This window comes from Anabas testudineus, chromosome 2 (genome assembly GCF_900324465.2).
Source record: "Anabas testudineus chromosome 2, fAnaTes1.2, whole genome shotgun sequence".
Classification (NCBI taxonomy): domain Eukaryota; kingdom Metazoa; phylum Chordata; class Actinopteri; order Anabantiformes; family Anabantidae; genus Anabas; species Anabas testudineus.
The window spans coordinates 19,510,466-19,532,040 of record NC_046611.1 but is presented as its reverse complement, the minus strand read 5'-3'; the positions used below and the strand labels follow the sequence as shown (position 1 = coordinate 19,532,040).

Below are 21,575 nucleotides of genomic sequence, written 5' to 3'. Positions count from 1 at the left end.
TAAGAACAAACAGTTTTCATTGTTTTTTGTAGGTACCTCGGAAACATTTACACATTTTTAAAGTCAGTTCAGATACAGCAGAGGAATCACATGTGATGATCGATGTCAACAAATACATTTTCATAGAAAGTAACAACTCAAAACAAGGTGCTGGGAAATAGAAATTCATTATCCACCATTTTGGATTAAATAAGAAGTTCAGCTTGAAGATGATCTTATATGTGATCGCTGCCATCTAGTGGTTGTTTTTAACATTACACACACGTCTGCCCTTAAAATATCAAAAATATGTTATTTCTAAAAATTAATATAGGTGTCAATATGATTTATGGCTATTAAGTACAAGATATACACCCTAAACATGGAATCGTAAGTACAAAAATGCATGTACTGAAAATAGTTTTTATCTTTCTGGTTCCCCGGGAACATGAAGCACAAGTAAAGAAAATGCTACATGAAACACTTTAAATTCAGCAGGTTTGTCTGTGAAAAATACGTACAAACATAAATGTGAGGAAGTGAATTAAGTCCCACTCCTTCAATACAGTTAAATAAACATCAGCCTATTAAAATACTTTCTGCAGCACCCCCCAGCTGCGGCGGGTGAGAAGCTAAGATCCTCGGCCTTTTCCCTGAAATGGGCAGAAGTTCGCCATTGGCTTTCATCTGGTCTATTCTTCTGGCCAGTTCAACGTCACTGTCAATGACCAAGGTGCACCTTTGGGCGTAGCTGACCAGAGTCTCTTCTCCTTGTCGAAACATGCCCACCAAGGGGACCATGTCTTTGCCTGCCAGGTGGAGTTCGGCAATTGAAGCGGTGTTGGCGATGGTGTTCCGGTCGATTCCCAGATAACGGAACGCTTCGCTCATGCTTTTCTTCTTGATGAAGGCAGACAGGACTTGTTTGTAGCGGTGGATGACGTATTGGACCCCGGTGGCTGGTTGAAAACAGGGGGAACTGATTAGAGTGGTTGTTTCAGAGGTGGTGAAAATGCAGAGATGGTCATTTGATGTGCCAACAATAAGGCAGATCTGAAAGAGATGTCTTTTTGTTTAGCATGTTGCTTTGATACGTGACATGGTGAGAGATTACCTCTTTTCCTGCTGTAGTCTTTCCCTTTCTTTGATCGTTTCTTGTCTTTATGGTGTTTCTTCTTTCTGTGTTCACTTGAGGCCGCTGAAACTTCAGATGAGTCGGACGCTTCAGAGCTGCTGTCGCTGCTGTTAGAGGAACCAGAAGAAGCTCTTTCTCTCTTCCGAGATTTAGTTTCTGTGTGCTGCACCTTACTGGGTTTAGGAGCTGCATGTAATGAACAAAAATACAACTAATAAGAGCATTCAACAAAATATTAGGTCAAACAGTCTACAACTTCAGCTCAGTCACCAACCTTCAAACACTGAACTAGGTGATGCAAACGTCGACATAGTGCGAGTGCTTGTGAGGTTTTCAATCTGGCTCCTCAGGAACTTGCGGTCCTGCATCAGGTCCTCCACCTGTCTCTCCAGTGCAGAGATGCGCTCTTGTTTGCTCTCCAGCATGCACTGCAGCTTCGTGATGGTCAACAGCACCCTCGGGGGCAGGTTCTCTGCATGTGAGGCGGCTTGAGAAAGAAGAATTGACCATGCATACGTTACAACCCACAGTGTACGCACTTTTTGGTTCCAACTCATGCTGTATCAGTCTGATGTTTCATCGCACCAGTGTATGAATATTAAGTGTCACTGCTGCTTACCTGACATGGCACTGCTGGGTGTGTTGTCCTGAACGGCATCTGCCGAGGCTGCTGTTTGGAAATTCTCCCACTTGATGATGTGGAGGTCATCTTGCTCCTGTTTCAGCCAGCCTGGAGAGCACAGCCTGTCCTTGGTTCTCACAGAGCTGGAGTCGATCTCTACGCAGGGGGAATAGCCTGATGGCTCCTGCTGCCACACGGACGACATCTCTTCAAACCTGAGAAAGTATAAAAAGTGTTTTATTGCGCATGCTACCTCATGAACAATAATCCTAGACTTTTATTGATCCTCTTGGGGAAATTGTTGTTTACACAGCTGCAGTAGATGATGGCACTACTGTGGAGTTGCAGTCTCTTGTGCAGGAATACCTCGACACGTAGCCAGGAGGAACTGGTAGTCGAAATGCTAACGCTGGGGTTTATAGACAGCTGCTCTAGCAACTGAGCTCCATAAAAGTATGGTACAGCTTTATCAGAACTAAATCAAAAATATCAAAACTCCTCTTTACTACACTATTTACATTCAAAGACTTAAGCATTTATTTTGAAATTCACAGACAAATTATGTACAAATGTATGTAGAATACGTAAAACACAACAAGAGTGTGACCTGAAACCAGGACTGAAAACGCTACACGCATGCCCACGATTGTGTGCAATAATTTGGTACAAATACATGATAAGTTCTATAAATTATATATATAAATAAGTAATAATAAGCAATAAATAATAATAATAATAATAAGTATAGTTAATAATAATAATTTATGTAAGTAGGTAAGGATAGGTGTCTGGTACAAGTGTTGTATGTTTACCACCAACAGCTAGCAGCACATAGACTCAAGCTGTTTCCAAGACACAGATCTCATAATTATGAGATTTATATCTAACTATTAAGAGATAAAAATCTTGTAATTATGAGTTCTTTTATGCACCCTGCTATAGAAGAGGTTCTTTGGCCTACTTTTAATTGCACATTATATAAATGTAAATACCAAACAAAAAGACACAGAATAATAAATACAGTAGCTGGGACTTTTAGGGTTAAGCTAGTTTTTTTTTTTCCACACTTAAATGCATGAATAAATGCGTGGCTTAACTCTGACTTAACCTTCATACATTTATGATTAAGTCTACAAATGTTAACTGATCACCTGAATAGTGACTTGTGTTGAGAAGATACATTGTGCATTGCTTTAAACAAAAAAACTAAATTTCACATTTAAATACTGTGGGAGCACCAAAGGCCAACTTATGAAAGTAAAGTTTGTGATAAAATTGTTTACAGTGCCAATACAGCAACAGTTCACCCAGAGTGCAACAACACATTGCAAGCTTGGATGCATTCCAACTTTGAATACCATCCTGGTTTAGTTGCTCCTGAACAAACAGACTTACTTCAAGCAGGTTATGTTTCTAATTACAACGTACTTCCTTTATAATTATGAGATAGCCAGTCAAAATTATGATACCACAAAGGCATAATTACAAGATAAAGCCTCCAATATTTCTTCTACAGGCTATAAAAACATTCACAAGTTAGAGATCAGTTAACCGATTTGGTACAAAAACTAGTGCTGGATTTAGCGAAGTTATTCACTTGTTTATTAGTTACACCATAACAGAAGAAGATGTCTCTTATTTTCTGATTAGTCTATTACATGACATAGTTTGTGAAATATAAAGTGTTAACTACCTGCAAGCTAATAAAACCAAACGATGGCAATGTATTAGATAATTGTAAACTCAATAAAGATTCTAGTTGGCAAAATCCACGAGTCAGAGCAAACACGTTTGAATTAACAGCAATTCTTATATATCTAAATACAAGAACAGTACATTATACTGGACTGAGGTCATTTCATCATCAGAATAGCTTCATTTATATTCTCCACACCTGTGTCTTGCTACAGTTAAATGGACAGACTGCCTCATACCACCTCAGAACCTGTCTGTTGAATATTATAATCTTTTTTTAAGTGCACTAAGCAGTAGTTTTCCATGACATCAGGTTTGTGGCCCATCAGTTAATGATTGACAAACTATCTTTGCTGTCTCTATGTAAATGTATTACTACAGTGTGCCATGTTTTTCCTTTGCACCAAATAAATTAGATTAATGATCATTTATTAGTCCAAATTTTATAATATATTACACATTCATACATTCATTCGGACAGGATGAATAATGAAGCAGTTAAGCATTAAATAAGAATGAGCAGGGCCCCAGTGAATTTTGTACTCCTCATTTCATTTTAGACCAGGCTTCATAAAAAGGCTGTTTATGGTACTTTCCACTTTGTTATAATGTGTGATTGTTGGCTGTGTATATGGTTTTGGACATGTAATACATGTCAGAATTCAATGACGGTTTGAATTATGCTGAGAAAGCATTTCCAGTAATTTAATGACAAAGTCAGGTTCAAACTTCCTCGAAAAAGCTCACAGAAAATCCCCACTAAAGACTTCAAAGTAGGAAGAAACAAAGTACACTCACCTCTTCAGAATCTACTGACCACTAGAACTAGTACTTTAAAATAGTTTTTTTAGAACTGAAAACGTCCAAAGGAGTAATTTTACATTTAAAGATAAGTTGTGTAAGAAAGTGTGTCTCAAGGATTAAAACCTAACATGGAAATATCTATAATGGGCTCCATGTTGGTTGCAGAAGTTATTCACAGCACAAAAAAAGAAACATGTTTCTGCAGCTGATAAAGGCGGCTACTGCAAAACTTCAATAAGATGAGACATCAGAGGCTGTGACGTGTAGAGACATGCACCCTGTAATACCCTGTAATCTACACCTTTGAATTGTGCAGTTTTCTCTTGAAAGCTGACAAATGCTTTTTCCAGGAAGAATCATCGATACAGACAAATACACTTACAATTTTACAAAACACATGCTTATGAGTAATGATAACCTAATGCAAGTAATACAGCACGTACAATCTCGCTCATCAATAGTCTAAAGTCACTATTAGTTTGTGTTAATTCAATTTTATTTATATAGCGGCAAATCACACAGAAGTCATCTCAAAGCATTTCAACAGTGTTTAAAGTTTAAGACCTTACAAAATATTACTCTATACACAATTATATAGAAAACCCAACAACCCAACTAGAGCAAGCACTAGGCAACAGTGAAGAGGAAAAACTCCCATCTGCCTCGACCATTTGAGGTGAGTGGAAAGAGGAGAGAGAAAAGAACAGCAGTTTATGTTATTGAACATTAACTCCCTGTTACCTCATATATCAACGTAAATTAAAGTGGAAGCCAATGTAAAGTAATTAAAAATTATGTTCCCTCTTTAATCAGGTCAAGAGCTTACCAGTAGCATCCTGAACCACTTAGAAATGATCCAGACGTGTTTTGCTAAGATAAGTAAATTGAGCATTACAGGAATCTTGAAAGGATAAAAAAAATAAATGCATGGATAATAATCTCAGTGTATACTTTTAAAAGTCCTTATGAACCCAACTGAACAAAATGCACAAAGAAAACAAAATGCGACCCAGAACAGATTCTTGTGGGACACCACACAACTTAGGTGCACATGAGAAAGCATGATTACATAAAGATCTTCCAACCAAATCAGTTTGATTAGAGGGAAACCATCGCAAGTCAACGAGGTTACTCATTGTCGAGCAGAGCCTTTCACACTGTGAGATCTACCTTTACCAAAATGGAACAGTAACCTGCATCACACACACACACACACACATAACGCCTATATCGGGCTCTCTGAAAGCAGAAAATTGACGCATCAATTGAGATATTTTGCAGCAAGCAGAATTTGTGATACATCCTATATTTCATTACTTCATGAGGCAAATCAGCATGTGTTTTGAAACCTTATCAACAAGTGGGACCTAACATTATCATTACCTGCAAAAACATTCAGGTGCACATATTCAAATGGCAGATGTAAGTTCATGTACTTGTTTGTTGCAGGAAGTGGACATCACTTTAGTCCATGTTTCCATGGAGATGACGATGGACTCTTCTTTCTTTTAACATGTGCATGCTGCAGTACCAAAACACAGCTTGAGTGCTGCAGGGATTCATCTGATCACAACACCGGATATGAGGTATTTATTGGTAAATTACTCTCCCGGTGATAAAACAAACGCGGTCGACCAAATAACATGACCTGTTTCTGTGAGAGAAAAACACCTAAGTGATTATAAGATGACTGCACATCTAGTTATACTTAGTCATTTAATATAGGAATAGAGTGTTTTAATTGGTGTGCAATTTAAAAAGCACACATGGCCTCACAGAAATGACAAACATCATAAAATGTACAAAGGTATAGAGTTTGATGAGCTGCAAAGAGCATTTCTTCTTGAGGTGGGTTTAATTAGCTCCAACCAAGATGGATGCTAATGACTATAATTACCAGCTATAAGGGGGAAATGAGCAACAAAGCCCGTGAAACACACGAAACTACGTACCTTTAAGGAGGTCCGGCGGAAAAAACAGTTGCAGGAGATGTCCCTGTTGTACGGTGAAATAACACTTCGTTAAAAAAAAAAAAACCTCCCCGTTTTTACACCAATATAAACAGAACCGAGTAGAAAAAAGCCAAACTACGGCACGTCTGTCTGGGAGGGGCGGTGCCACGGCGCAGTGTGACGACACACGAACACCGCGCTGCCTTCACGGGCCCGAAGGAGAGTCGTACTCCTCATCATTTTGGTGAATACTGCCCTCTCCTGATTTTTTTTTTTTTTTTTTTTTGATTGTAACTTGGAAAAAAATTGAAAAATAGAAACACTCAAGGAGTGTTTCAGTACATGGAAATCAAATTATTTCTTAAGTTATTAATTAAAAAGCGAGGTGGGCTAAATAATTCTTGCATGTGAACATGTATTAGAAGATTTCAAAAATGCTGACAGTAAGATGTTGCACAGTGTTTACAGTTTATTTCATTCATTACATGATACTGCATGTATTGAAGTGCTGATTCAGTTATGCATGAAGGTGACTATATGTGTTTTACTAGGGAAAGTGGTTCAGTGTGTGGTTTATGGATGCGGGACAGATTTTTTTCTCACATGAGTGAGTGCAAATTAACATAAAAATAAATAAATCACCGGAAGTCAATGATGAATTACAATATGTTGCATTGTTTTTCTATGTGCATGAAGTATCAAAGTATCAAAAAGGAAAAAATAAAACCAGACACGTTGACAACAGGGACCTTTATTAGCAGTTAGACTGAAATTCTTTGGCTATAGACAGGCAAACCCTCGTCCCACAACCAAACTGTTGCTCTAGCTGATGTAACTCATGTACTGCAGTTCACTTGAGCATCTACTCAGCATGTTGCAAGATGTTTACAATAGTGGTAGTTTTACAAAATCACAGCTGCCTCATGGTGACGCACGTCTGGAGACATTTGACTGTCCAGATGTCAAATTATCAGTTCAGCTAAAAATCATTATCAGGTTTCTTCTCATATATCCACTGGCCTAAGAGTGTATATGAAACACTATGTGTAAGTCATAAAATACAAAAAAAAAAAAAAAAAAACATATAGGAAGGTGAGGTGTATTTGGATACATCAAGTTTCTCTATTTGTGTAGGATAAAAATAATCGTAAAGTATAATCTCTCTACTACATTAGTTGTGAAGACAATTTATAAAATCCATCCACATAACATTGCATATCCTTCATGATATGAGCTCCGATTCCTTCTTTACAAACTTTCACATTTCTTCATTTTAAAGCTACAAACTTCAAGCCATAAGGTGAGATTGCATTAATGTTAACAGTCAACGAAGTGTAACAGTCACTGAAAGAGAGCCACGGAGGGTGAAAGATAATTGGGAAAAAAAAGCGGACAATAAATGATTTAATTTAAAAAATGTATAATAATACTCATATTATAATATATAACGTAACACTATCGCATTATGTTAACAAACGGTAATACGTGCAGCAGCAGTTATTCAAGTCTTGACCACCTGATTACGTTGCCCTCATGTAACCCCATCCTTGTGATTACAGGTGGCTGCTTTTGAAATGTATAAATCTGGTGCTTGTTTACAGTGAAATACTACTCACCACTTTATAAATGCTGGTAAAGGTGTTAAAACTGGAGCTAAGTATGGACTAAGAAATGGGCAGTAACTGACTGACAGACACAGTTTCACAGACAGATTAGTCTTATATTATGGAATCCGGCTACATGTCTGTGAAATAAAGTTTAAAAATGCGTCACTCACATTTACAGTACATTAACTCAAAAGTTTGGAAAAGACACGTTTTATCACTTCTGCCCTCCTGGTTCCTACAAAATGCTGCATGCAGAGTGTTACTTTGTTAGACAGAAATCAACAGAGGCCTCAGTTTAAACCTACTCGCTGTTTCCGTCCTCCACCTGCATCCTGCCTGCCTCGATGGCTTTTAGTGACAAATAGCCAGGAGGAGACGTTTAAAGTCGCCGCTGCACTCGTCCCTCAGGGCGTCTTTCAGAGACACATCATACTTCTCCAGGTACATCTCTTTGATGGTCTCTAAATCATACTGTTGACAAAAGAAAAAAACAACAACTTTGCACTCATGTGTTGTACATAACCATAGTGAATTGAATGTAAACACAGTAATCGTCTAATTGAAGTCTTTTCACTAACTAGTGCCCACACTTTTTTTTTTGACTGAAACTTGGATTTAAAAAAGCTTCTTTATGTCTGTATAAGTTAGTTTGTTTAGTAAACAGTTACTGTAAAATCTACTGTAAAAGATGTTCATTACCTCAGAGCGACACGTGATGATGCGTATAAGGGTGTCCTCATCCGTGCCTGCCCCTTTCATTGCATCATTTAGACGTCTGGCAAAGTAGAGCTGGGGGTTCTTAGCAACTCTCACTGTAGGGAGGAAGAAACACTGTCATTAAACTCCACTGAAGTTTACTGTACCACATGTTTCACCACAACATTTGAACACTTTGTATTTCATACTAACCCAGAGCGGTGTAGCACTTTTTCAGTGTCCCAGAAGTCTCGTTCTCAATGGCATCCAGGATCTCAGTTCCAGAGAGCTACAGGGAGACAATGAGCAGTTCAGTGACTAGGATTTATTTGTATATTGTTAATTTGTAAAATGTAAAGCTGTTCAGAAGATTTAAACTACCAGGAAACTACAGAACTGACAACACATGATACCAGCCATGGTTAGTTCCAGCTGAAGACTACACATCACAGTCGTATAAACTTACATGATCCTTAATGTCACCGCAGCTATGGACAGTGTGACATCCAATCCTACCTGTTCATATATCTTGAATGTGGCCTGAAGCTGCAGATAATTTCGAGCGGCCAGAATGTGGGTGAAGGTGGACTCATCTGTGCCAAAACATCCCTCACCAGCCTGCACCAGACATTTGTTGTTATTTTTCGTGGCTAATGAATCTGTTATGGGAGTGTTGTGAAGCAGTGTCGCAGAGGAACACAGTACCTCAAACAGGGCAGTAGCATCTTGTTCGGCCAGATCTTCATCGACGTCGTAACTCTCGTCTCTGATGCCCTAAGACAAGAGGAGCGAGATGACTTTTGCTGTGTAGTGAGGCCTTTCTGTCTGACTCAAGCAACTGTATCTGGCCTCCGTTTTGCTAATGAGAGGGAGTCTGGTCTGTGTCTGGACTGTGGCCAGTATGTTTCTTTATAGGGCATGACAGGGCACCACAGGGAGAGTGAGCTCGATTTCAGTCCAGGGATAGACAGGAGGAGTTTAGTTACACGAGTGGAGTAAAAACTCAAGGCCACTTACCTGCAAAAGAGCTGTGAGCAGGTTTCTTACGTCCCCGCTTGTATCTCCCTCGATATCTGCCTCTAGATCACGTTCGTGCACTGAAAATAACACACAATGCAAATGAAACTTAATCAATTAGAACATGATTCTGTTGGTTTTGCTATCTCAGTGCCCCACCCATAGCTATTCTTCTAATTTGCATCCTGTTCTTAATTAATAATGATTCGCTCTTAACTTGTTTTGCTACGATAGCTGCGTACGGACCTGTCCTGTGATTGCAGTGACACTGACACCCACACGTGATACGTTTTGATAAATGACAACTAAACGAAAAGTAAGAATGCAATTGTACTTTTGCGCCCCTCCCCTCATCATATCATATCATATCATACATCATGTCATATGCAGGTTGTCGTTCACACGTGGATGATTTAAAGAGAAGACGACATTTAAAGTCTCAAGTAGAAAGTTGTGTTATTAGAGATTGAAAAAGATGTGGGTAAACATTATCAGCTAACAGGAAGGTAGAGCAGGATGGGCTGAGTCTAAATAAAGTGACTGTTCAGTGCGTGACCTGAAGGATATGGTTAATTTCCTCAAGATTTCATAGCATGAGGAAGTGAAAGAGTGACACTGAGCAACTTAGGTTCAGTGGGTGGGTACAGTAAGCACTGATTGAAAAAAAAGTATTAGTACTTCATTTGCTTACCCTGAGTGTAGCACTCCTTGAACAGGGCGATGTCCTGTTGACAACAATTTGATAGCATGAATAAAATGTTTCTACAGTGAATATACAAACACAGTTGCTATTTTAAGTTATTTTGTTCATAGAGGGGCACATTTGCAACTTACAGCATTGGTGGCGGTGCAGAGGAGCTCCACCAGGACGTCTTCGTCAGTGCCCGGTCCCTTCATGGCCTTCCTCAGCTCCTTCACAGCGTAGATCACGGGTAGGTCCAACATGGCGAGGATGGCCTTCTCAAAGTTTCCAGTCAGCTCGCTCTTCAACACGTCCACCAGTTCCTGCCACAGAGGAATGGCAGAACAGAGAGAACAACAGAAAAGAAATGTTATTTCAAATTAAGATGATAATAATAATGTTGCTTGTGGTAAAAATGATCCATATTGTGCCGTGTGTTACTGAACGCCACTCACATCGTCATACTTTTCAAAATAGGCCTTTTTAATTTCCTGGCGCTGATCTGAACTGCGGTTTGCCAGAATGTCAATAATGGCCTGCTCATCCGTTCCTGATAAGAAGAAAACAAAACAGATGCTCATTAATAACAAATATTTGCAACTTGCACATAATACTCATAGGGGCGTACATGAAAAGGACAATATTTCCAACCTACCAAAACCTTTGCAGGCTTTGCGGATGGCCTTGATATCAGCTACGACATCAAAGTCTTCATAGGGCACGATTGTAGGCTGAGAGAACAAAAGATGTTATGTAGATTATGCATGAACTGCACAGCTAAAAATTGCTTGTTGTAAGCACAGTTTAAGTAAACGACAGATTCATGACACCAGTGCAGGAGAGCCAGGCGGATGGGGGAGGAGAGGACAATGACACAATAGTGCTTTGAGGAATTCCGGACCCGAAGTGTTTAAACAAACTTGGTGGAGCAAAAACACACGAAATGAGGTCGTCAGGGGCCAACATAGATCTGAGGAAAGGTTTTCGAGGGCCCTCTCAATGAAAACATATAATCTGCACAAATAGTCAAGATCACTACCAAGTGGATGGTTGATCCTGCATTAGTTTGAGTGTGCTGCTGTATTTTCTGACCAAAAGTTTCTATATTAGTACTGAAAAGCACGTTAAAGCACATTTTAAGCCTTATTTAATTATTAATTATAAGGCCCTTTCAATGCCAGTTGCTCTGACGTTGCCAAAAAAAAAAGTAAACAGCAATAAACAAATGAAAAACGGACGATGAAACAAAGTAAAATGAGCACTTCGTGGACACTTTTTCGTGTCCAGCACACACGTAGACACAGCATGACGCGCCATGTTCCCGACTAACGGGGCTGCGGTGAGTTGCGCAGGGGAGCGGCTCTTTCCAAATACGTCAGATTGTTGAAGAAACACCAAATGTTGTTCATCTGAAGCTCACTAATAAACATCTTTGACACGGTTTCTGTGCTGCGCGGACAACACACGGCGAACAGACACATCACGGTGCGTAATCTCGAAAACAGATGACAGACTACAATTTACTACTGTCAGTGAAAAATAGCGGAATCTAAGATTTATCCTAAAGATCGAGTCATAATCTTAATCCCGTGTAGAAACCTGAAACTATCGTTGCCACTCGAGGCGAAACCCGAACTGCTGACTGTTTTTTTTATTTTTTTATTTCTTATTTATTTCTACTCTACAACCAGCGCATTGGAAAACAGCGCTGCGCTACTTACTTGACAGTTTCCCATTTCGAGGACGTTAATCCAGCAGCTGGTGACCTGTCGGTGAAGGTCTGGCAGTAGTTTGAGGATATTTGTCTCCTCCTGAACAAACTGCGGCCCACAGCAGCAGAAAGCAGTGTGTGACGTCACCGTCCGGTTAACCATTTCCATCCACAATCACTGCTCCAGTGAGACCAGTGAGATCCTGCATGTAGAAGATAATAAGACTGCCTGTGGTCTTGGTTATAATTCTTTATATCCAATATCACATTGCCTTTTTGCAAATACACACCGAGTTGCCAGTTTATTCAGTGCACTTTGCTAAAACTGAAAACAGATAAAGGTTATAATATTCACTTTCTACTGTACATATGTACTCTGTGCTGATGTTGAAATGCATTTTATATAAAGACCCAAAAAGTACTCGTCACTATCTGACTATGGCAGCTGAACTTTCTGGACAAAGGGTAAGTTCAGATATTTCCCAGAAGTCTATTCACCATCCAGCTGGTTAAAGTGTAAACATGAATGTCTTTCTACATTACATGTACAAACTATATGCATGTAGAGGAAAGTTTGAGATCCTCAGTGCAAAGTAAAATTTATTTTTTTCTTTTTCTATTTACAACAAGCTGTTGTAAATAAGCTCGTAAAGGTCAGGAGTACATGAAACAATTAACAAACCAACAGGTTTGTCCTCTGTAGAATATATTGTTCCACATTATAATTATCAAGCTTATTCGCCCACATGTTAACCGGCTGTATGTTGCACTCCCTTATAACTGTCCCTACATCGTAATTACTCACCCACTGAGGAGGAGATCTACTGCTACCCTACACAATAAGGCCCCTTACCCTATGAAAATTAAATGCATGAACACAGTGTCAGCACAAACTGTTTCAATTAGGAGCTTGCTAATGTCACCCTAACAAAGCCGCGCAATTAGAGGGGATGAGTCATCTCTCTTCACTATATAATTATCTGTAGATTACCTGGAAGATCAGTCAGAGGAAAAAAAAAACACTATAATGAGCAAATTAGCAACATATTCGAGCAAGATCCGAGTATTTTAATCAGTAGGAATGCAAACCATCACTGACCTGTGTAGGCTTTAATCTCAAAGTCTGCAAGCTCAAACTTCCAGAGCTGAAACTGAAAGTTAAAAAACTGGAAATGGGAAAACACATATAGTCTGTCTGTCGTCTAAGAAACAAAATGAGACATAATAGTGTGTTAAGAAGTGAGCATTTTTGTTACCCTCAGACACCGCCAGGCTTTTCTTTTATAGACCTTTACTTCAATTTATGAAGACTTGAGCCTCAACTTGTGTCTGCCTGACAATCTAAAATCAGCTTTAAGTGTTCTTGAACAAAGAGACAGAACCACCAAACTGTTTCTAATGAACAGGGTGGTGCCTCCCTTTGCAGCTCAACCACCATCAACATGTGCGACATTTCATTTTATACAACAGTAAAACATAAACATCTGTATAAAATGTAGTCAAATTGGCACATTTATAAGTTTTTAACATTTTCACAAACCTCCCCCTATCAAGGGAAAACTCAGCTAAGGTACTTTTACTGAATGGTAAATGGAGACACTGTTGCATGCACACTGTCATGCAGCAACACCTGCAGATGAAAACAGAAGGATCACTTCATTTTGTGTACACAACCTTTTGATATTGAATTACATTTATTGTGTAGTTTGTTCGGAACTTGCTATGGTCATATGGTCACAGGCGGTAGAAGTCGAGACCATTGTAGCCTTTGTCGCAGAGCTGTGGAAGAAACAAAGACAGCATTCAGTAGTGAAAGTTATAACAAACGGGCTGCAACATCGAGCTGGCCCAGGACCCAGACTCATGTTGAGAGTCTGACCAGCTCCCATTGTTCACAGCAAGAGACTAATGTCAGTACGTTGAAGGGATGTCACGTTTGAGTATTAATTACAAAAAGAGGGGCAAGATCCTTTTTTGTTTGCAAAAAACTGTGCAACATTGCTGTACCAACATTTCAGGTATTTCTATTTTGTTATTTCTCCTCACTTACACTTGGCATCACTCGCTACTGTTTGTATTTCTGTCAACATTCAAATCTATTAAAGAAATCCTGCAGCCACTGTTTGTGGCAGGTTAACAGCCCCAGTATCATCACTGACAGCGGGGCTATCAGTCTGCAAACAGACTAATTGCATTAGAAATAGCTGCAGACACCATTTCAACCATTTCCCATTAAAGCCAGTGTGATTAGGTTTGACTACAGAAGACTTCCGAGAACCATGTTTGGATAACATGCAGTGCATTATTTACCTGCTCCTGTGGTAAAATCCCAGCAATGTAAAGACTTTTGGTCCTTCTCACTGTACCCAGGTGGTAGTTTGGGGCACCACTTCCTGGCATTCCCCAGAGGGCGTGCACCATGGTCTCATTATGCTGCACATAATAGCAATTATACTGTTTGAAGTCATTGCTTTTATAGGATATAGAGCTTGTGTTTAAATGTGTGTTCACTTGGATAGCATGATACTGACATTCATCTATTGAAGTAACTCACTTGTTTTTCATCAATGCTATTTCTCCGTGTCTCCTCTTGTGTCTTTTGTTTCCTCTCTTCGACCTGCATGCCAAGGTCTTTATAATATTGCTTTTTGGACTCCTAAAAAATAAAACAAACATCTCAAATATCTAATTATTTCTGGTTTCACTGTGCAGCGGAAGACATCTGCAGGAGTCCAGTTCCACCTCTGAGTTGATGTCAAACAGCTTGTTGGTCATTTTTGTTTTTGCGATGGCAGCATCATGCAGAGCAGAAGCTTTCCCCTGAAAATAAAATGGAGAATCTATTAGCCCTGTATGAGATAATATTGTGGTGTTGACAAGTTTTAAATCACTGCTAAAAACGGAGCAACACACCCATCTAGTGGACAAATGTATTAACTGCATTTTCTCTTTGATTTAAAGGTCAAGTCTGGCGAGGTTTTGTGATTCTCTCTATGAAAAGACCAAAACCAGCAACAAATGGATCCTATGTGCATTCAGATATTAATAAATGTTATTCATCTCTATCATAGAGCTCCACTGGACTCCAAAATCTATTAAAAGACTTTGATAAGGCACATAAGTGTTCCATCATTTCCATTAATACGCACAATCCAGTGTATCTAGAGACAATTCTGCAAATACTTGACAGGGAAACAGCTGGGTATTAATAGTCCCAAACAAATACAATCTATTTTTTCTTTAAGCAACATTTGCCAAAACTATAATGACCAGATGTTTGGTTACTTTTTAGTAACCTATTTTTAAAGACTAACAACAAGAAAATAGATAAGAACTGACACATTGTTAGTTATAGTACTATATAACATTACCAGGCTTATTCTTTGAGTAAATGACAAAAATGTGCAACATCTGTGATAAAACATACCTGAACAGAGGCCTTGGGTAGAGTTCTTGGCACAATCACAGATCCTTGGAGGGTTAAGATTGCGAGAGGACCTGGGGGAAAGAATAAGCAGAAACAGACTTAAATTAACTACAATGATTAAAATGATTTCTTTCTATTTTTGATAATTGAGCGGATAAATCGAGCAACGACTGTTAAATCTGAGCCCCATATTGCGGTTTCAAATACATCACCTGAACCTAAATCCCTCTTTTCTGAAACATACCCTCTTTTGTGGTGCAGACTAAGTGAGGGCTTGATATTAGTCCCAGAATATGAATCAATAAATGTGTTTTGCAACCCAGACAGGTCTTTATGAGAGCCAGCGTTATCAATTTAGCTCCCACCGTAGTGAAACCCACTCATAAGTTGTACTATCAGGCTGACTCATGTTCCCTTTCAGGCCTTGACTGCAAACACATGCTCTTCTTGTACCGCACTTCCCCCAGGCTTCCCGTGAGTGGAGGTGTTTGTGTGTACGTAGGGTCTGTACTGTCATAATAGCAGTCACTACAATATGAACTCATTCACTCTAAAGTGGATTTAATTCCACCTACGTTTTCACCTTTCTTTGAGTTTAAAGACAGAAAAGGCATCAAGTAAATAAATAAATGTTGCATGTATGCTGTCTGTATATGCCATAGTTTATTCTTGTGTCATTTCAAGCTTTGTCATGTGATGTCTCTACATGCTATATGCTCTGCACAGCCACTGAGCTTGTTTTAGTCCAAGCTGCTACACATATGTTATATGTTATTGTTATTGTGAATGTTCTGAGTATGACCGTGGGCACAGTCTTTTTGTCTCTCTCCTGTGTATATGCTTCCTCCTCCAGATGTGTGAAGGTGCATTGAGTCTTTATTGCAGGTGTTCATGTTGTTCGAAGACGTTGTATGTTGATCATCGCTGACATCCTCCTAGCTCACGCCCTTCACTTTACAATCGACAACTGTATTAACCTGACCGTCTGTAAATGTCTGTTACTGTATGTTGCTCTATTGTGTGTACATCTTTTATGGCATGTCTGTCTGCTGCTGAAGAGACAGGAAAGGAAGCAAAAGGTTATCGCTATTGCCTTCCAGTAAAGCTCCACTTTATACGTGCTCCTTTTGTTTTGCTTATCCTTATGTTATCTCCTCGTACGGCTGTTGTGAAACACCACGAATGCATCATCGCACAATGAAGATGATTCAGAAACTTCCCGCACAAGCAATTAAAAGTGAATGACTAACAGTGTGTGAATGATCTCACATTGGTCCCTGACAGAGGCCAACTCGTTCCCATCAATCAGCTGCCTGCTTGCTATCTGGAGGCAGAAACGGTGGAGATAAATCACAGTTACCTTCTGGAAATTGTAGAAATAATTGAGTGATTAAGACCGATGACGTCAAATCCAAGCTAATTTTTGACTGAACGAACGTTCACTCTAGCCTTCACTCACACACGTCGGTTCAACTGTGACTCACCAGTGTGTTGGCCTTGGGCTTTGTGCTTGGCATCTCTGTTTGTGCTGCAGCAGTCTCTGGTGAAAGACAGACTGATGGTGGTGAGTCAAAAAGGCCGATTTTTACACCTAGTGCAAAATCAAAACAAATTGGATTATTAGGTGAGTGGACCTGCCTTTGTCCTTTCCACGCAGAATGTCCTTTTGTGATGCCTCCACTTTTGCGTAAACAGTGCTGGGGCCATAATTATTGTCACAATCATGCTCATGTTCATCTTCTCTGTAATGATGATGAGCCCTGAAATAATTTAATTAAAAAAAGCATTTTCTGGGCTGAATTTCAAATAGATCTTTACCTCTACCTTTTATCACAGTATATGACTTACGTGCAGGGTCCATCATCATTACAAACAGAGGAAACAAGCTTGATCGACATTTTGGGTTTGGATGTTTTCACCCCCATTGTCCACTCAACCGTCTCGTTGCTGGACGTCTCGCTTTTCATCTCCATGTTTCTCCCACCCTATGGAAATCAAATGCATTATCACAACATAAATACAACTACCAGGCTGTAACAGAACAAATGGTGTGTCTGTGTACAGCTGGAAATGTCCAATATTTTCAAATTTATACACAGTATTTATTAAAAATGTAATCCTGAAGAAACACAAGATGTCGTAGTGGACATTTTGGAGGCATTAGGGTAGATTTAGCTCTTTCTTTCCTAGTCAAAATGCACATATCTACAAAAAAAAAACAGTGAGATTTATTTTAACGGTGTGTGTTTCTGTAGAGGCTTCTTTGTTTTCTTCAGTATGTCCTGTGACACATAAAGGCAAGAGCCAAAAGATACAAACCACTCCTGATCCAGCAGGGCTCTGAGCAACATGTGTTCGTGACTCCTCTTCACATTCTGTAATTGTAATTGTAACTGTAATTAGATAGATAGATAGATAGATAGATAGATAGATAGATAGATAGATAGATAGATAGATAAATAGATAGATAGATAGATAGATAGATAAATAGATAGATAGATAGATAGATAAATAGATAGATAGATAAATAGATAAATAGATAGATAGATAGATAGATAGATAGATAGATAGATAGATAGATAGATTCTACTCTGCTATAATTAGCTGCACTTCTGTTAGCTGTGACAGTAAACTACACAATAATTGATCAATAATTACCATATATTAATACAAGGCACCAAATATTATTTGTGTAAGTTACGCATTACACGTTCTTTAAAAAGCTCAGCCTTATTTCAAGGCAGATGTGACCCCACGATTCGGGATGATGTGAACGATTTGACCTGATTTCATCCATCTTGACATGTTCTGTGTATATATATATTGAGTTTTCTGTATTGATATTATTCTATATTTGTGATGGTTTGGATCTTCTCTGGTTGTGGTTCATTTTATTTTTGACTGAACTGAGAGCAACTGTAACAAGGCGAAACAAATTTGAATTAGCTTGAAAAATAGCTTGAAAATGCATCCACATCAAACCATGAGGAGTCTGGTGAAAACGTGAACATTAAAATTATTATTACTCTTATTATTTTGGTGCTATAGCTTATGTAGGCAAACATATAAGTAGCTAAAAGCCAAACAGAACAAACTAATTATTGTTAAGCTGTGTGAGGGGTCCGTGTTTGAGGACACTGTCTTTGCACAATGTGACTTTAAAAACATTTGAATGCAAATAAGTTGAATGTAGCTTTGAAATTAGATAACTACTTATCTTAGACAGCAAAATAGTGGCATGTAATTTTTGTAGCATTTACCTAGACAGTGCTGGTTCATAATTCGTGGGTAGAGAGGGACATGAGCGAAGCTGATCTGGACCAGAGGAGCTCCCGGAGCCGACATTTAAAATCCGCACAATGCAGCTGGCGACGAGGTGACGTCCTCTCAGGACGTGATGACGTGGAACTCCGCGCCGCCGCAAGAGGGCGGTGCGCAGGTGAGCGTCGGCTCAGACGATCCACAACGAAATCAGAGAGAGTGTGTTTATTACTTTAAAATCACTAAGTGGATTGAGATGAACAGGTGAAGTAAAGCTAACTAAAATATATGTATATATTATCCCTCTTTTGATAATGTAGTTAATGTCAAAAAGCATTATGTGATGTTAGACAGAGTCTGATCACATCAGGGGAGACTATGCTATACTATATATATATAAAAACAAACAAACAAACAAAAAAGATCCAGTTCTTCCAGAAGTGTTTATTGTGTGTGGACCCAGATAACGTGGAGGTTTCCCTGTGACCATGGAGTATGCAGTGTAAGTTTGCAGCATTGACGTGAACCCAGATAATTATTTTCTGCTGAATAAGAAATGTTATTAGCAGCATTTCATCCTAAAACGTTCTTGCACCAATTTCAAATGATTCTCCAAGTAAAACCTTTACTTAGTACCTTCCTCAAATGGTCTGAGATAGTGCTTGATGGTTTCTGTGTCACTGTAGATAGACGGCAGTTGGCAGGACGAGGTCTTGGTTGGGTTTTGATACAAGTGAGTTTGTGGCAGTGTTCATGCTTGTTAGGAGATCAATTTTAGTTATCAGTCTAATCAAACATGGTGCTAAGATGGCGCAAAACGTGTTTGCAGAGCTCAGCAGGGAAGCCACCGAGTCATGGTGGTTCGGTCTATGTGAAGTAGAGACGTGAGGTGAGTGTGTTGGCTTGTTCTCTTTAGGCAATAGCTGATGTCTTCTTTGCATATGTGCTTCCTCTGGTGGCTTATTTGTGTTAATGTTTTCTAATTCTTCCATTTTCTGATCTATTTTGACTCTGTGTTCTTTGTATATTTATTTATTTATATATTTGTACACAGAAAATGAAATAATCTGTCCTTTTTGTACAGCTTTGCTGAGGTCCCAGGGGGAGGTTGGTGATGTCTCTGGAGAATCGTTTGCTGCCAGGAAGGGTGCCCACTCCCCTTTGTTGTATCAGTCAAACTCTGGGTTTTTAAGGAGAAGTGTGAGAAAGCACCATCGTAATTGGTCTGGTTAACTGTCTATACTGTAGTTGCTCACAGACTTTTGCAATATAATAAACACAATTAACAGAGGCTGATGTACCATGCAATACCCTGACAGGTAGCAAGTTTGCAGCTGGAGTGTCTGTGTGTGTCTGGTTTTTTTCGAGGTGCATTGTCTGACAGGAGGGAGAAGAACAGTTCTCAGAGAAATAGGCTCCTCTCAGCACACAGGGGCGGAAGGGCTTTCCTAATTGGTGTATGTGTCACTGGGCTACTGCAGTTAATCACAAAGTGAGAGAGAATTTCCACCAGGGAGAACTTTTTTTTTACAAAATGCTCAGTTTTTATCCAGCGAGGTAATGCAAGTGTTAGCACAGATGTCTAGGAAATTCACAACCTCCTGTCCACTCTGCAAGGCCTGTAGCAGGCACACTGTTCAAATACTTGGAATCAGTACGCATACTATCTGCAGCAGAGGTAATTAGTGTATCTGTTATTGCTATCATTTGAATTGAACAAGAAGCATTTATAAATAGCTGATGAACCCAGGTGTAGAGGAGGAGCCCATGAATTAATAATGCCTAAAGTTTTAATAATAGTAATAACACTGATTGTCTAAACAGTATTCATAGAGTTAAAGTTAATTTAAGGCTGAAGCCATATGGATGCTTTTGCACAACATAAGCTTATCAGTCCACTGGAGATGCGTAAGTAGGTGATCTACCTGCATAATATGACAGAGGTGTGACGCCAGTTTCGAGGTTTTAATGAGCTGTGTTTCTAGTTGTTTGTCTGCAGCAATCATTAGTGTGTAAGTAATCAGTGTGCCTGGATGCTGACTTGCAGTACATAAATGTGTTTATTGTAGATTATCCGCCAACCCTCCAGTTGTGGAGGTGGTGGTGGTGGTGGAGCGTAACAGAGGCTTTCGGTGAGTCATGGGTGTTTGCATCACCAGGGGCTCCTCTAATGGTGAAGCCACCACTGAGGAAAACTGTGTAGGAGTCAAGATCAGAGCGTGGCTTCGGAGGATGGAGGACCAGGACCTTGTGGGCGGCGATCTGCCCACGGGTTGTGGTCTCGAACAAATCAAATATGACGACTATGTGCTGTGATAAATCAAGCATCGCACCAGGAGATTCCTTCTCAAAGTAAGGAGAGAATTTAAACCAACTCTGATTGTGAAAGAGTGAATACTTAAAGGATCAGTTCACCCAAACTAATAAAATAATGTGTTAAAATAAAGCTTAGCTCTTACTGCCTTCTTTAGATTGTACCACATGATGTGGGGTAAAGTTTAATTATAAAATAATACAATTTGTACTGGAACATCACCCCTGTCTTGGTTTAAAGATGAGCTCTGGTGTCTGATGTGAATGTCCTGCTTGACTTCATGTGATACTACGCCATTATAGACGTATTACTAAGCACATGTGCTACAGTCAGCTGAGCTGTTTGGTCTGTGGTTTAAGTTTTTAACTGTATTTCTTGTGGTGTGGGAATTGTCTCTCAGTAGGCTGCTGAGTGGACTTCATGGCCACTTTTTTGGCAAACATTACACCTTTTGCTTGCTGTAATCATACCGCCTATTAATACAATCCCTTAAGAGATATTAAGCCAAAATCCACAATTCTCCATCTGCACAGAAATCAGTCACACTGAATAGGTATCCTTCAAAGTGGCAGCCTTTTTAGAATGAAATTCTAAAAAAGAAGTAATAATAATAATAATAATAACAGGGTTAGATATGAATTAAGGAGCAATGACCCTTTAAAACTTACAATTA

General features: G+C 39.3%; 3 protein-coding genes across 5 annotated transcripts; all 3 read right to left on the bottom strand.

Annotated features, from left to right (window-relative positions):
* LOC113163144 (coiled-coil domain-containing protein 106-like) lies at positions 1–6,349 on the bottom strand. The gene is made up of 5 exons (XM_026361504.1): positions 6,188–6,349; positions 1,734–1,951; positions 1,389–1,601; positions 1,094–1,300; positions 1–938 (listed from the first exon to the last, which is right to left on the bottom strand). The coding sequence occupies exons 2-5, from the start codon at positions 1,939–1,941 to the stop codon at positions 559–561; spliced, it is 1,008 nt and encodes a 335-aa protein (XP_026217289.1). The 5' UTR covers positions 1,942–1,951; positions 6,188–6,349; the 3' UTR covers positions 1–558.
* A 569-nt stretch (positions 6,350–6,918) lies between these two features.
* On the bottom strand, positions 6,919–12,078 carry anxa13 (annexin A13). Its single transcript, XM_026363825.1, has 11 exons — positions 11,911–12,078; positions 10,845–10,920; positions 10,645–10,739; positions 10,342–10,512; positions 10,199–10,232; positions 9,508–9,587; positions 9,196–9,264; positions 9,007–9,108; positions 8,704–8,779; positions 8,494–8,606; positions 6,919–8,265 (listed from the first exon to the last, which is right to left on the bottom strand). Exons 1-11 carry the CDS (start codon positions 12,067–12,069, stop codon positions 8,146–8,148), a joined length of 1,095 nt encoding a protein of 364 aa, XP_026219610.1. The 5' UTR covers positions 12,070–12,078; the 3' UTR covers positions 6,919–8,145.
* Positions 12,079–12,155: 77 nt separating this feature from the next.
* LOC113164503 lies at positions 12,156–18,694 on the bottom strand. Of its 3 annotated transcripts, none has more exons than XM_026363826.1 (11): positions 18,588–18,694; positions 17,647–17,702; positions 17,176–17,312; positions 16,966–17,087; positions 16,812–16,867; positions 16,597–16,651; positions 15,328–15,398; positions 14,643–14,720; positions 14,455–14,556; positions 14,211–14,333; positions 12,156–13,679 (listed from the first exon to the last, which is right to left on the bottom strand). In XM_026363826.1, exons 1-11 carry the CDS (start codon positions 18,670–18,672, stop codon positions 13,635–13,637), a joined length of 930 nt encoding a protein of 309 aa, XP_026219611.1. In that variant the 5' UTR covers positions 18,673–18,694; the 3' UTR covers positions 12,156–13,634. The 3 variants fall into 3 exon arrangements, with proteins under 3 accessions (XP_026219611.1, XP_026219612.1, XP_026219613.1); XM_026363827.1 differs by having other exon boundaries at positions 16,966–17,069; XM_026363828.1 differs by lacking the exon at positions 17,647–17,702 and having other exon boundaries at positions 18,588–18,679.
* Positions 18,695–21,575: the final 2,881 nt, after the last annotated feature.

Coding starts and splice junctions, on each gene's coding strand:
- LOC113164503 (XM_026363826.1), bottom strand. CDS start 18,672: ATGTCGGCTCCGGGAGCTCCTCTGGTCCAGATCAGCTTCGCTCATGTC. Junction 17,088..17,175: donor AATGATGATGGACCCTGCAC/GTAAGTCATATA, acceptor AAATTATTTCAG/GGCTCATCATCATTACAGAG. Junction 14,557..14,642: donor TGTTTGACATCAACTCAGAG/GTGGAACTGGAC, acceptor TTTATTTTTTAG/GAGTCCAAAAAGCAATATTA.
- anxa13 (XM_026363825.1), bottom strand. CDS start 12,069: ATGGAAATGGTTAACCGGACGGTGACGTCACACACTGCTTTCTGCTGC. Junction 9,109..9,195: donor ATGCTACTGCCCTGTTTGAG/GTACTGTGTTCC, acceptor TGTCTGGTGCAG/GCTGGTGAGGGATGTTTTGG. Junction 8,780..9,006: donor CATTCAAGATATATGAACAG/GTAGGATTGGAT, acceptor GTCTCCCTGTAG/CTCTCTGGAACTGAGATCCT.
- LOC113163144 (XM_026361504.1), bottom strand. CDS start 1,941: ATGTCGTCCGTGTGGCAGCAGGAGCCATCAGGCTATTCCCCCTGCGTA. Junction 1,301..1,388: donor ACCTAGTTCAGTGTTTGAAG/GTTGGTGACTGA, acceptor CATTACATGCAG/CTCCTAAACCCAGTAAGGTG. Junction 939..1,093: donor AGACTACAGCAGGAAAAGAG/GTAATCTCTCAC, acceptor GTTTTCAACCAG/CCACCGGGGTCCAATACGTC.